Source organism: Gavialis gangeticus, unplaced genomic scaffold (assembly GCF_001723915.1).
Source record: "Gavialis gangeticus isolate Ggan-Ray unplaced genomic scaffold, GavGan_comp1, whole genome shotgun sequence".
Classification (NCBI taxonomy): Eukaryota; Metazoa; Chordata; order Crocodylia; family Gavialidae; genus Gavialis; species Gavialis gangeticus.
Window position 1 is genome coordinate 201506781 of NW_017728992.1, and position 13222 is coordinate 201520002.

Consider the following 13222-nt stretch of genomic DNA (forward strand, 5'->3'; position numbering starts at 1 on the left):
TTTTTTTTTTTTTTTTTTTTTTTTTTTTTTTTTTTTTTTTAAATATAATGCAAATCACAGCCTACCTTTTCAGACCCAACAACAAACTCACAGGGCAGTATGAGAGAAGAAAAGGAAAAAAGGAACAAACAAAAATTAGAAACACAAGAACAGAAACAAAATTAGACAGTCAGACACATACGGAGTAATTACAATTTGTTAAGAGAAGAGTGAACAATTTCCCTCTACAGGACGTTAATATTAGAGAAGTGAAACGCCTATAGACAGGCACTGCCCACTTATCAGTTCAGAAAATAAATAACAATACCTATCCGAATATAGCTAAGTTGATCTGAATAATATTAAAATAACTTAGTCCCAATAGACTTAAATACTAACTGTGCTTTAGAAAAACTGAAAACAGAACAAGTTCTAGGAGCAAAATGATATAACACATATGCACAACAGACAGGTTGTTGAAATGGTCAGGAATGGACTGACTTCACCAGGATAGGTCTTTTTCCAAAACCTAAAAGCAGCCAATTCCCAAGCTATACTTTAAATGACTGATCTGAAGGCAACAAATTCCAAAAGCTTTTAACAACTAATTATTCCCAAATCAATGCAGCCACATGCATGAGATTTTAAAGTGCAGGCATTTGGAAAATAATGTTCCTATTCAGTTTTGGGATGACCAAGCCTAAGAGGGCACTTCTTATATCCCTTTCTATCCCTTAAACTTAGGCTCAGACCCTGCTAAGACACATGCACACATTACCTGCTATGAATAGTTCCTCAGCATGGATAAGCCTCTGCCTTAACACTCCTATTCATTCTTTCCCCTTGGCTTTTCCAGACTACTTCAAGATCAAGAATCAGCTTTGATCTCTGCTTCTCACTCCCAGTCAGTAACATAACAGATACACCAGCAAGCTGCCAGAAGACAAAGACCTCATTTGTGCCTTCCTTTGAACACAGTTTAGCTTGTTGAACGTAGTTTATCTCCCTGAACTCTAGGGTCTGAAAAAGACGTTTTATAGGATAAACTTTACAGCTGAGAAGTCAGTTTGGTTGCAATGTTATCCACCTCAGTAGCAAATATGAGTTGTTGGTGCTAATATGAGTCTCCTTAGCAGGAAGGGACAAGACTGCATTCATCTTAGCCATCTAGTTCTGGTCACCAGGTCATTGCAACCATGGCACTTTCAAATAATCCTTCAGTTTAATTAATATAGGCACTGTGGTCTGAACAGTTACCCAAGACCTTATTATATGATTTTAGCTCCATATTTTCTACTTCAGTATAGTAACCTGACTCATTTGATGTGAGAAACACTTGCAGCCCTCAGCAAAACTGCCTTCTAGACTATCAACTGTAACCACATGTCTATCACAGGAGTTACAAGGAAAAAAAAAGACTTCCACAGATTAAGCACTTATCTGAGGCCAGAGGGTCCAGGTTTTCAGAAGCATCCAATTACTTACAGCTGTGTTTGGTGCTGCACAGCATACTGCAAAGGCAGGGACCAGCATTAATGTTCAGACTTGGGTGGCAGCTGGCAGGATATCAGCCATGAAGCCAGGATCCATCTTTGCAGCAGCACAACAAGCAATGGGCAACTGGGGCACCAGCCCCGGGCGCTCACTTGGAGGGACTAGAGAACAGTGGCCACCAGCCAGGGCACAGACCCTGGTTGTTACACCTCTCCATCCTTGTATCCAAAAGGAGTAGGGAGAAATAGCTCTGGCGGAGGAGACTCCAGCAGGGGGAATCACCCATCTTTGTTTCCCATCTTCTGGGTTTGAGAACTTCCAGCCCCTCTAGACAGGCATAGGATTTGGTTCCCCCTTCCCATTTAAAGAGCTAATAAGAACAGGGCTGTCCATCCCAATTGGCAGCCCACAAGGGGCAAGCATGTGCCTCTCAGCCCATGTTGCAGTAGGAAGATCCCAGGGGCCTACCACCACACACGCATGGCTGCCACAGTACGGAGCTCAGAGGCTGGACACTGGCGCCACATGTAGACCCTAGTCACAAGGAAGTTGGACGGCCCTGGACTAAAAAAGTGTAACTTAAACTTGTTATATCCACCTTTGTTTGTGCACATACCCTTAGCACTGAATGAAGTGAGCAATTCTTGTTCTATCAGTTGTATATCAATCAATCGACACCATTGGTTTTTACAGACCACAATGTATGTGCCAATGAGTTGTATATACATATTTTGGAAAAGCAAGTGTTTTACTTCTTATTGATGAATCACATGCACTTAAACAGCCTCCCCTCAAAGTTTGGGAGGGAACAGGGAGGGTGATAAGGCTACAATAAAAAAAATGATACGATACCTCTATTAAGAAAAGACTGAGTTCAATGGCCCAGGAGGACCCTTCCAATCTTGTTACATTTAAAAATGATTATTTCCACTACAATAGGAAATAAAACTGATTAGGGAACAAAACACATTCCAGTACAGATACATTTTATTGCAAGTCAAATAGTGAGGCAAGACTTGTGAAGATATAGGTGCCTCTGTCTGGCTTTTTAATTGTAAATTAGTAGTATTTTATGCTATGTGCTGTTGTTCAGTATTGCCCCACCAAAATGCTTATGTATTTATAGTCTCCTAAGCATGTTAGTGAGAGCTCTGGTTTCTACAGCACTACATCTAGTTTGGCTACATGGTGGAAATCTTGGCTGCTTGTACCTTGTTTCCCCTAGCACCCCCTGGCATAACAAGGAATAACGGCCACAAGTTGTTGGAGAGGAGGTTTAGGTTAGACATCCGTAAGAACTACTTCGCAGTTAGGGCGGTCTAGGAGCTGGAACCAACTTCCAAGGCAAGTGGTGCTGGCTCCTAGCCTGAGGGTCTTTAAGAAGAGGCTTGATGCCTACCTAGCTGGAATCATTTGAGCCCAGTTTTTTCTCCTGCCCAGGCAGGGGGTCGACTTGAAGATCTACAAGGTCCCTTCTGACCCTGCTTCTATGATACCTTCTTATTCCACTCCCCTTTCTGATTCAAATACACACAAAGCAGCAAAAAGATAGGTCATTTATGTTCTTGTCATGAACGACAGATCTGTTGAACAGAACAGCTGAAGATGGCTCCTCTGGCATCTCAAAACCAGTATTAGTAGATGCCAGGGAAAGTTCAAAATAGAGAACAGACCACTCTAGAGATATCCAGTTCAATGTTCTCCCTCTATAGCATCCACTGCTGCCACTGTTAAAGATAGGATACTGGCACAGATGGACCATTTGGCCCAGTATAGCACTTGCATTCTTTTCTGGGAATTAACTAAATGCTTGAGTTCAGGAGGCACACAGCTACTTTTTCTAGGCACAAGCTAAGAGTGGGTACCTGGCCAGTCCATATCCTGACCCTGCTAACCTCAGTATTTTCCTCAATCTCATTAGTTCCTTGGTACTCACATTTTCAATTTCTGCATCTAGAAGTGTGCAAGTAGTCTATGGTCTAAGCAAAATTCTTATACAGGTAAATCTAAAAATCGGCAAATTGTGGGAAACTATTTTCTCAGATCTAGTCAGGGGCTCTGATAAAATGACACGTTTGGCTACCAATGTTGGCCAAAAGATTTTTAAAATTACACAATAAGTTAAACCAGTAAAGTACATTCTTGTCCTCATGTTAAAAGAGCACCATGCTATATGTCTGCTCTCTTACCCCACTTTCCCCAAAGCTTTGTGCAATCACGTTTATCACAGAACAATACCCTAATTCACCAGCATCTAATGAAAAAATAGGAGGAAAAGAGGACTCAATCCTTTAACTCTATACAAAGGCAGATCATCCTCTTTGAGCACTGTTCCAATGTCACAAAGGAATCACAGTCTTTCTATCCTCACCTACATGCCCAAACATCAGCCAACACTCCTATTTTTCCCCACAATAGTTGAAGCAAGGAAAGCTAGGGAGAACTGAAGCAACTAGCAAGGATTATTGGACCAACTGCAGAGTTGGGAGAGCTGTTGGAGAAGCTTTCAGGCATCAAGTGTCCTTCCTCAGCTCTAACTGCACACATGGAGAAAGGGAAAAATGAGTATTTTCCAAGTATAAGACCTATGCATCCTTTTTTCATAACGTACTATAGCGAGAGGTAAGTAACATAAAAAATAAGTAACATAATTCTCAATTTAGCAAGATGTATGAAAACCCTGATGAATGAGTAAAACACAGTAGCAAAGCAGCTAATAAAAATGCTTTCAACAAACCTCAAGAGGAAAAATGAAAGCACCAAAAGCTAAGGCCTGCTTTGAAGGATGGTGGCAGACAAGTATTTCAGAAAGCTAAACAGACAACAGGACAATTTCCAATTGGACAAGAAGCAAATTTATATGCCCCCAGCTTATGGGGACAGGGGGTAGGGGGAGTAGGCTTTATGCTACTGGATCCTAACCTACCAGCAACACATGAGCCTTGGCTATAACCACCTGCACAGATGCTGCCTAAATAGGGGCGAAGGACAAAATTCTAGACACAGGCACCTGCCTACATTTCCTATGGCCTATACATCTTCTTGCAGCACATCTGGACCAAAATATGTTGCCATACAAGATAGAAATCTAGGATACATATATTTTCATTCCATCTACATGTACACGTATCATAAGTAAGTCTTGCCATGAAAATCCACAGCAATAGTACCAACTAAAATCCTAAGTGAATCACAGCCCAGGTTCAAAAGTATAAATTGATCATCTCAACCCACTATAGATCACAGTTCATAGTTCTGGGTTTCTGTGGAAACAACTACAGCTGCAGAGGTCTAGCAAGGTACTTCAAAAGAGCTTGGGAAAGCATTGCTTCCCTTTCATTTATTCAAAGGGGGAAAAAAATACAACCAAACACAAAACTGTCTTTTATCATACTTATTTTGGAGTGGAAAGAATTTGTTTCCGTAAGAACAACTTACCCTTCTTGGGATAATATAAAATTTCTCATATCTACTAAGAAGCTAAAAGAACTGATAATTGATTCTGAGTATTGTATATATTTAATTATTTTGCTTACCTACCTCAAGATGCTAATTTGAATAGAAAGAAGTATTGTCAATTAAAATGTAATTTAAATGTAAGTTCCAACTTTAAAAAGAAAATCAGAAGTACCACATCAAAATAAACTGAAGAAGCAGCCTCAAGGCTTTACCAAGATATTTTGATGCAATATTTTTAAACACAAGTTATAAAATATTGAGATAATTACAAAAAATCTCAGAAAAAGGGTGATGCCATCACCTGAACCAGTATTAAATCTATTTAAGAATGACATCCTGCTTATCAGCTTAACATGAGAACCTGATATACTACAAAAACAGTTTGTTGTGCAGGAGGTCATATTGGTGCCTCACCAGGAGTCATTAAAAACAGTATTATAAAAAAATAACCAAAACAGTACTACATGATTATTGGAATTACTACCCATCTGGATGCACACTTTCTAATGGATGCCTAAGCACCGTTTGTTATGAATTCTGCACCATTTGAGATTTTCATGAAGCACATTTGGCCCTTGGGCTATGCTATGGTCCCCTCTTGTAAGTAACTATTTTGACAAATTCAATCCTTGAATACAACTGATCTGTTACGTTCCACACGGCAGAGAGAGGTTAAGGTATGCTTAGTTCTGAAACTGATACTAAGCTACAGAAAAGGGCTTTTAAGCAAGTTGGTAAATAAAAAGACTTCCTTAAGAATCAGGAATTCTGTTGCCTGCCCTCGTCTTAAATGTCCATCCTAGAACAAGAATCCCTGACTGACTCAAGCTAACATTTGTTTACATGTCTACTTCACCAAGTTTTACTATGTGTCCCCATTCATGAAGACCTGAGTTACAGGACAGTACTGACCACCCTGCTGTAGACACCATAGGACCAGATAGATCACCTTCAATATCGTATTACTGACCGGAGTTCAACCCAGCTGAAACTAACTAAAATAAAACAAAGGAAAAGGTAAAGCGGCAAAGTAGTGAGGGGAGACAGTTTTACAGTAACCAGGGGCAAGACAGCTGGGAGGCTCCGGGTGAAGAAAAACAAACTACTCATTTGCTCCTCTCAGCAGCCAGAGAGGCTTCAAATTAGTCAGACACCTTTTAAACACAAGACTGAAAATTAAGTCCCCCAAACAGACACAGTACCTCATTAAGACTTCCAACACCCTGTTCTTCCCCAGCAGCTGGAAGTACAGGGATTGGCTCCCCACTTGGTTTTACTTGTAAACTGTGAGGACAAATTCCTTTCACATTTGCTTAGGGCTATCAGGTTTATTCTTCTGGTATTAGGGTTTGGAAATGCTATGAGATACCTATGTCTGGAAGGCATGGATGGAGATGGCTGCAAAAAGTTGAAGGAATGTCAGAAAAAGTATTACAGTATACACAAAGATTTAGGAGTAGAGAAAAAAATATATGAGAATCACTGGGAAATATGAGAACAGGCACAAACATGAAGAAAGGAAAAAAACCCAACAAGGATACAAACACTGAAGAAAATTCAGCATAAACTATGATTCTGTCATAGGAATAAAGAGAAGTGGAGAAGACAAGTAAGAATGGAGAGTACAAACAAAAGCAAGGGATGTAAGATGCGGGGTTAGTAAAATACAACAAGATGTATACAGGTTTGCCAATGTTTACTAAATACTATTTTTCAACTACTTATCCGCAAGAAGTTTTAGTAGTGAAAAGATTAATCAAATTTATTCAAGGACTTGTTTTCCCACTCTTCTGGCCAGCCCTGGATATAAATGTTATGCTAATATAAAGAAACTGAAGATGTTAGATGTAGTAAAAGCAGTTAGTTAACCAAATTCTATTAAACAACAAGAGCTACATTCAAAGAGGTGGAAACACCCTTTGAGATGACATGGGTATTTTTCATCCCAGCTAACAGACTTATCCCTTAAGCTGACAAGCATCAGGAATGTTTTCAAAGGCTGACAATTGATAAATACAGCTACTTACCTACTATCAGTGTCCAGACCTACAAAATCCTTCTTTTCAAAAGGTACACACAGAAGAGGGATCTTGTCTCCAGACTTATCGGTGGCCCTGTCAAGCCGCTTGGATTCCAATACAATGAAGAGAGACTCAATAAAATCTTCTATTCTCTTCTCTACAGTTTCACAGTCATCATAATTAGGGTAAAATGCCACATCTGTGCGGGACTGCTCTGCAATCTCTCCCTGAAGCCCAAAGACAAAGAGTCTGGAGTCATAGAGTGTAGAACCATATATTTCCTTCTGAAGATGGAATTTTTCAAAGGTCTGAGGCCAATCTATTGCTGAACAACAGTCTGTTATGGTTATGAGCCCAACAACTTTCCGATGTGTCTGAAAATCCCCCCATTCATTGTTCTCCGGAGGGTAGTGATGTCGATAGCGGATATACAACACACGCTGGGAGTCACGGACATTAATCTGATTCACTGATGATATTCGTTTGTAGATCTGGAAAAAGTTCTCCTCTGGAACAATCCCAACTGGCTGGACCACAACCAGAAGAGTCTGATGGTCTTCAGCACACTGCATATAGTCTGGGACACTCATTTTGCATCAACTGCAGTCTAGTAAAAAGAAGAAAAAATTTAATTTTAATTTTACGCAGCACCAAAGAATACTAGAGTCAGGTCCCACATGAGGAGCCCGAAATCTAAAGGCTCAATCCTACAAATCCATTCAGCTACCCCACACTTCACCCAAATAAGAATCGGTAAATAAGATGTACGGCTAAAGTGATACATAATCCCCAATTTACATCCTTTTCCCTGCTAAGCATCCCTCACCCAGTCCATTGCCTAACCTTACAAATACCTGTGTAGACACTCAATTTAAACCTTGCAATTAGCTCCATTAACTTCAGTTGGGTTCACACATATGCACAAAGTAGGACAAACGCATTAACATTTGCAAGCTCTGGGCCTTCACCCATGCAAGCAGACCCATTAGCAAGAAAAACGTGCGTGACTCTGAGCTGTTTTCTGTGCCATAAGTTACCCTGCCAGTAGTACACTGAGAAGGTAGTGTAAGAGTGGAAGTTACCAAGGCAAAACACTAAATGTAAAGTTGATTTTCCAGTGAACTTCAAGAGTGACACACACACAAACAATACAAAGCACATCCTCTGCAAAAGGAGAATGGTGCTGTCCAAACATATTTCATATTCTCACATTACAACTTTATAAACACAAAAGAAATATAGCAAAATGGGCATAGAAGCAAAGACAATTAAAAGAGCAGGAGGAATCAACTGGTCTGTTATATTTGAACCCATAGAGTTTGAAAAGAAATCACAATCAGTATTGTCATCTCCCTTTGCACAGAGCTAATCTTATTATTTATCATATAATATATTGTAATCACTGTTGATCAGACAGTAAAATGGTGGTAAGAAGAAAAGCTAACCCAACTGAACGCACCCTCAGCAAGTTTATTCCAGTACAATTTGACAATGGTACAGATATCAAACCTGAAAAAGGAATTTAATAGTGGAAATACTAATATAGTACATACCTTCTTATGCAGTTTGTCTGTTTAACTACTCTAATACCCCAAATTTTTTAGTACTTGGGGGCTGGCTAAAAGCTAACAGGTACTTTAAATCTGTACATTTTCTCATCTGCTGAGAGTATCTAGTGCTTAACTTGTAATGATGTGGGGATAAAGCAGCTGCTTCCATATTCTATGGCTTTATCCTCACAGCAGTACAAGTTGAACCACCACTATTAGAGTGCCAACAAACTGCTTCTCCTTCTTTTTGCTTATACTGTAGCAGTCTCTGGCTAACTAGTGGGAAAGTTAAACTAAATAAACTGCAGGGGGGTCTGTGACACACTGGTGCAAGCAATGCAGTGTTGTAAAGAACTAAATACAATAAGGCCAGAAGAGTTCACACAGAGAATGAAATGATGTAGGAAACAATAGCCATGCCAGGAGTTGGTGACAACTGGGAAATAGATCCCAGTTCAGTAATCCACAATGCTTTAAATAGTTCTAAAATACAAAATTCTGTGGCTACTAAAATGACTCAACTTTATTTCCAAAGGAAAATCAAATACATTGTTAATTCATATGGTTACTCTTTAAAACATCTAGGAAAACTGTAATAATTTCAGAAAACTATTTATTTTACATTAATATTATTTAATATTCGTATTTTAGTAGCACCTACTACTTGCACCCTGTTGTGCTAGCTGCTATTCAGATGCACATAGGACTGACACATACAAGCATATCAGTGTCAAAGCCAAACAAAAAAGGAATGAAGGCAATCAGGTATTTGCAGAGCAATCACCATTAGTGCATGAGAGCACTTAAGCACGTTTCAGCACAAGTGTTTCTCTAAAACAGAACAATCTAAGTTTCAGCTTTGTTATTTTATTAAACTATTGCAAAGTTTCCAAATAATGCATCTTAATAATCATAAATTTTTTTAGACAAAAAAAATTAACACTTTAGACTAGGGCAGTAGTTTCCAACCTTTTTAGATTCAAGGTATGCCTCAGAAAATGCCAGAGCCCTTCGTTGTCACTAGTTGTTTGACCACAACAAAATATTAAGCAATTCTTTTGTTGCAAAGAACTCAGAAAAGCCACAACAGGCCAGACCGTTTTTGAGATTATGGATTCCTATTTGAAATCACAGGGTTTATCTTGGGAATCATGTTTGTACATCTAATAATGCCAACAGTGTGTAGCACCCTTGAAGGTATCCTCAAGGGACCTGATGGTGCCATGGCACCCTAGCTGAGAATCACTGAACTAGAGATGCATCCTACTAAGCATTTACAGCTGGGAAGAAGTGGAAAACAGAAACGCTCTTAAGGTAGTTACTTTTGCAGAATGGTGTGTTTTGTTCCATCTCATCTTAATTTGGTAAAAGCCCCTGTCTCCTGAATGAATATCAAAGACCCACAACAGGAGTTAAGGGCCATATAGGTTCATCTTTAGAATGCCTGGAGAGAGAAGAGCAGAGAAGAGACTTCCACTAATGAATGATGGATCCTTAACGCCAACAGTACCCAACTTGTAACATTCAGCAGAACAATCCAGATCCTGATGCTGCAACCACAAGACACAGGAAAATAGCCAGCTTTGTTTTATCATGACAGTGGCATTTTGAGAAACTACTTTCTGAATTTTAGAAGTTTAGGGTTCCTCACCAAGTTTTGAGAAAGATGTGGCTCCCAGTTGAACATGCATTAGAGATGTTACCTGTAGTCAGCTTCTACTAGCTGTTACAAAACAGCACAATACCATCACCTGTCACAGTATATCTGCATCTGGAGTTAAGTTAACTGACACAAGATGCCTCACTTGAGAAACAGGCCCCCCAATCCAGCTTCTTTGGGCACTTTGCAAAAACCATTCACACCTGTTCTCAGCAAAGGTAAAAAGGCACCAAATCAGAACAGCAGCATGTACGCAGCTGTAAACGGTCCCGCAAGATACACTATAGTGGAGACCCAGACCAGGAACCTCCATTTCAGGGTAGAGGACAATCTGGACTGAGTGGAAGCGGATGCATCTTTTACACAAGGGCAAGGCAGCTTATTACCACTTCCTCTCTACTCCAGAGTTTCAACTTCTCCCACACTGGAATGCTCCACACTGACAGTGGGGGCAGGGTGGCACCTTAGGGCCCTGCTACACATTCAAATTAAAGCTGGGTAAAAACCAGATATGGAGTTGTTACACATTTTCAAGCACCAACTTTATAGCTAGTTTGCTCTTTTTCATAGATTTCACAGACATTAGGGCTGGAAGGGACCTTGCAAGATTATTGAGTCCAGCCCCCCACCTGAAGGCAGGGAGTCAGCTGGAGTCATAGGATCCCAGCAAGATGAGCATCCAATTTGCTCTTGAAGGCGTTCAATGTAGGTGCTTGAACCACCTCTGATGGCAGGCTGTTCCAGACCTTGGGGACTTGAACAGTAAAGAAATTCTTCCTTATGTCCAGCCTGAAACCGTCTTGCAGTAGTTTGTAACCATTCCACCTAGTCATCCTTTGGGGTGCTCTGGTGAACAAATGTTCCCCCAGATACTGATGGTCACCCCTGACAAACTTATAGGTGGCCACCAGATCACCCCTGAGCCTGCACTTTTCCAGGCTAAAGAGCCCCATAGATCTCTTTTATAGCTAGGTAGTCATGTTTATTGTGATAATTACTTTGCATGTGTGGTTGGTCAAAATTTACTGTGCAATGCATTAGTTAATTACATGGTAATTATTTTGCACTGATGGCTGGTATCGCTTTGCATGTGTGGTTAGTCTAAGTTTACTGTGCAATTCACCCATTAATTGCATAATACATACAACATGTAGCAGGGACCTTAGAGATGGCCTAGAGATACCCTGTTAAGCATTTCCAGGTGGGAAGAAGAAGTGAAGAACACAAGCACACTTAACCTAGTTATTTTTGCAGAACTGTACATTTTGTTTAGTCTTGTCTTAATTTAGTCAAAGCCTCCAATCCCACAAGGTGCAGAGCATCTCCCAAACTAATAGCAAAGACCCACAAACAGGACTTAAGGCCCTTACAGGTTCACCCTTAGACCACTTGGAAAGGGAAGAGCAGAGAAGATTCCCACTGGCCAATGATGGAGCCGTGATTCGTGCCAGCAGCACTTGATGCAAGATGATAAGGATAACATTTACCCAGTCAGATCGCAGGCCCACCTTGCCCAGTGTCTTGCATCATGCAGTCCCACCTCCCTACACCTTTTCATTTACACATTTCTCAGCTGTGGCCCACCAGGCCCCAGGACTCCCTGCTCAAACTCCTCCTGGCCCTAGCCAAGCTTTCAATCTATCTGATCAGGAAGGAGGCACTGGCCAGGGATTGCAGGGCCACTTCTCTGTCCCTCATCAGTTTGCGTCTCCAGGCAGTTTCACTGGGCTGTGTCCACTGGCTCCTTGGACCCCAGTGCCAATGGACACTGACTGTCTGGTGTGCTCTACTTTGTATTAGCCCCTTGGGGCACTCACTTTGAACAAGTGACCTCACTCCCATCCCTGTTTGCTTTTTAGTGCCTCCTGAAATCAACCGACATACCCTCCAATAACGAGGGGGAGCCATTGCTCCACAAGCGTCAAGCCCAGGTAAACCTTATATACCAAATAAGCTCAACCAGGAAGCAGGCTCTGGCCAGGACGACCTCCAGGGGCTGCAGGGTCACTTTCCTGCCCCCAGTCTACTCCAGTCTCTGGGCAGTTTCATAGGGGTGTCCACTGGCTCCTTGGATGCACTGTCCAGCGTGTCCTACTCGCTGTATTCATTTTAAACCTGTGACAGCTGCATCCCCACTGCACGCCACTCCCGTTTCCTCTTTAGCTGCCCCCCAGTATCAGTGGATGCGAGGACAACTGCATCTAGCTCTTCCTTGACACGATCCAGGAGGCGCACACAACGGTCTGCGCCCAGGGGGTGGAAAGGGAAAGCCAGCAAGGTCTGGCCGAGGGTCTTTCCACACAGCCCGTCCCACATCCATCCAGGGTGCCCCTCGCCCCTTCCCTCCCAAGCCCATCTGGGCTTGGGGAAGTCAAGACAGGCGAGCGCCCCTGCACCTGGCGCTGGCTGGGTGGGCTCCCACAGACCCCCTCTATTCAGTGCGGCTAAGGGCGAAGCCCCCAATGCCCACGGCAGGGGAGCGGGACCCCCAGCGCCACCTCCCCGCGCCAACGGCCGCGCCCCTCCCCCCCGAGCGAGCCAGGGGCACTCACAGCGCGCGGACCCGCCTCCTGCTCCGGCCGGAGGAGGAGCGGAACTGACGGCAACAGCGCGGCACCACCTAGCCACCACGGCGCATGCACCAGCCGCTTCCTCCCGCCGCGCCCCCTCCCCCTGGCCGGACTGAATGAACGCGCAAGGGGACGCTGCGGGTTGGTTGCCTGGCGCTTGGCTGCAGAGGAGCGGATTGGCTGGGACCCGAAGGGTGTCTGGGGGAAGACTATTGGCTCACCGGGAGCTGGGCCAAAAGTAGGGATCGTGCCATTGGTGGGCAATTCCTGGAGGTTCCTGCAGCCTGGCTAGGGCGTAGATGTGCTGCACGTGGGGAGCCCGCGGTGGCCTAGCCCTGGCCTCTCTGAGGTCTTCGCAACAGAAAACCCCCTCTTGTTTTTCCGTAAAAAACAAGCAAAAAAAAGGTGGAGCTGGGATTATTCTAAGTAAGGCGCTGGAGAAGCAGGGGTTCAGGCACTGGGGACAGAACCATGCAAGGGGGTGACTGT

At 42.6% G+C, this 13222-nt stretch overlaps 1 protein-coding gene across 3 annotated transcripts in view; it reads right to left on the minus strand.

Moving 5' to 3' along the window:
- TRAPPC9 (trafficking protein particle complex 9) overlaps window positions 1–12803 on the minus strand; it is a 1079595-nt gene extending 1066792 nt beyond the window's left edge. For 2 of the 3 annotated variants that reach the window (XM_019528205.1, XM_019528203.1), the window contains exons 1-2: window positions 12716–12803; window positions 6960–7560 (exon numbers count right to left, since the gene is read on the minus strand). In XM_019528205.1, the coding sequence (XP_019383750.1) occupies window positions 6960–7543 (584 nt within the window). In that variant the 5' untranslated portion in view covers window positions 7544–7560; window positions 12716–12803. Of the gene's footprint in view, window positions 1–6959; window positions 7561–9825; window positions 9845–12715 lie in introns of those variants that run through there. The other variant, XM_019528204.1, reaches the window with a different exon arrangement.
- Window positions 12804–13222: the final 419 nt, after the last annotated feature.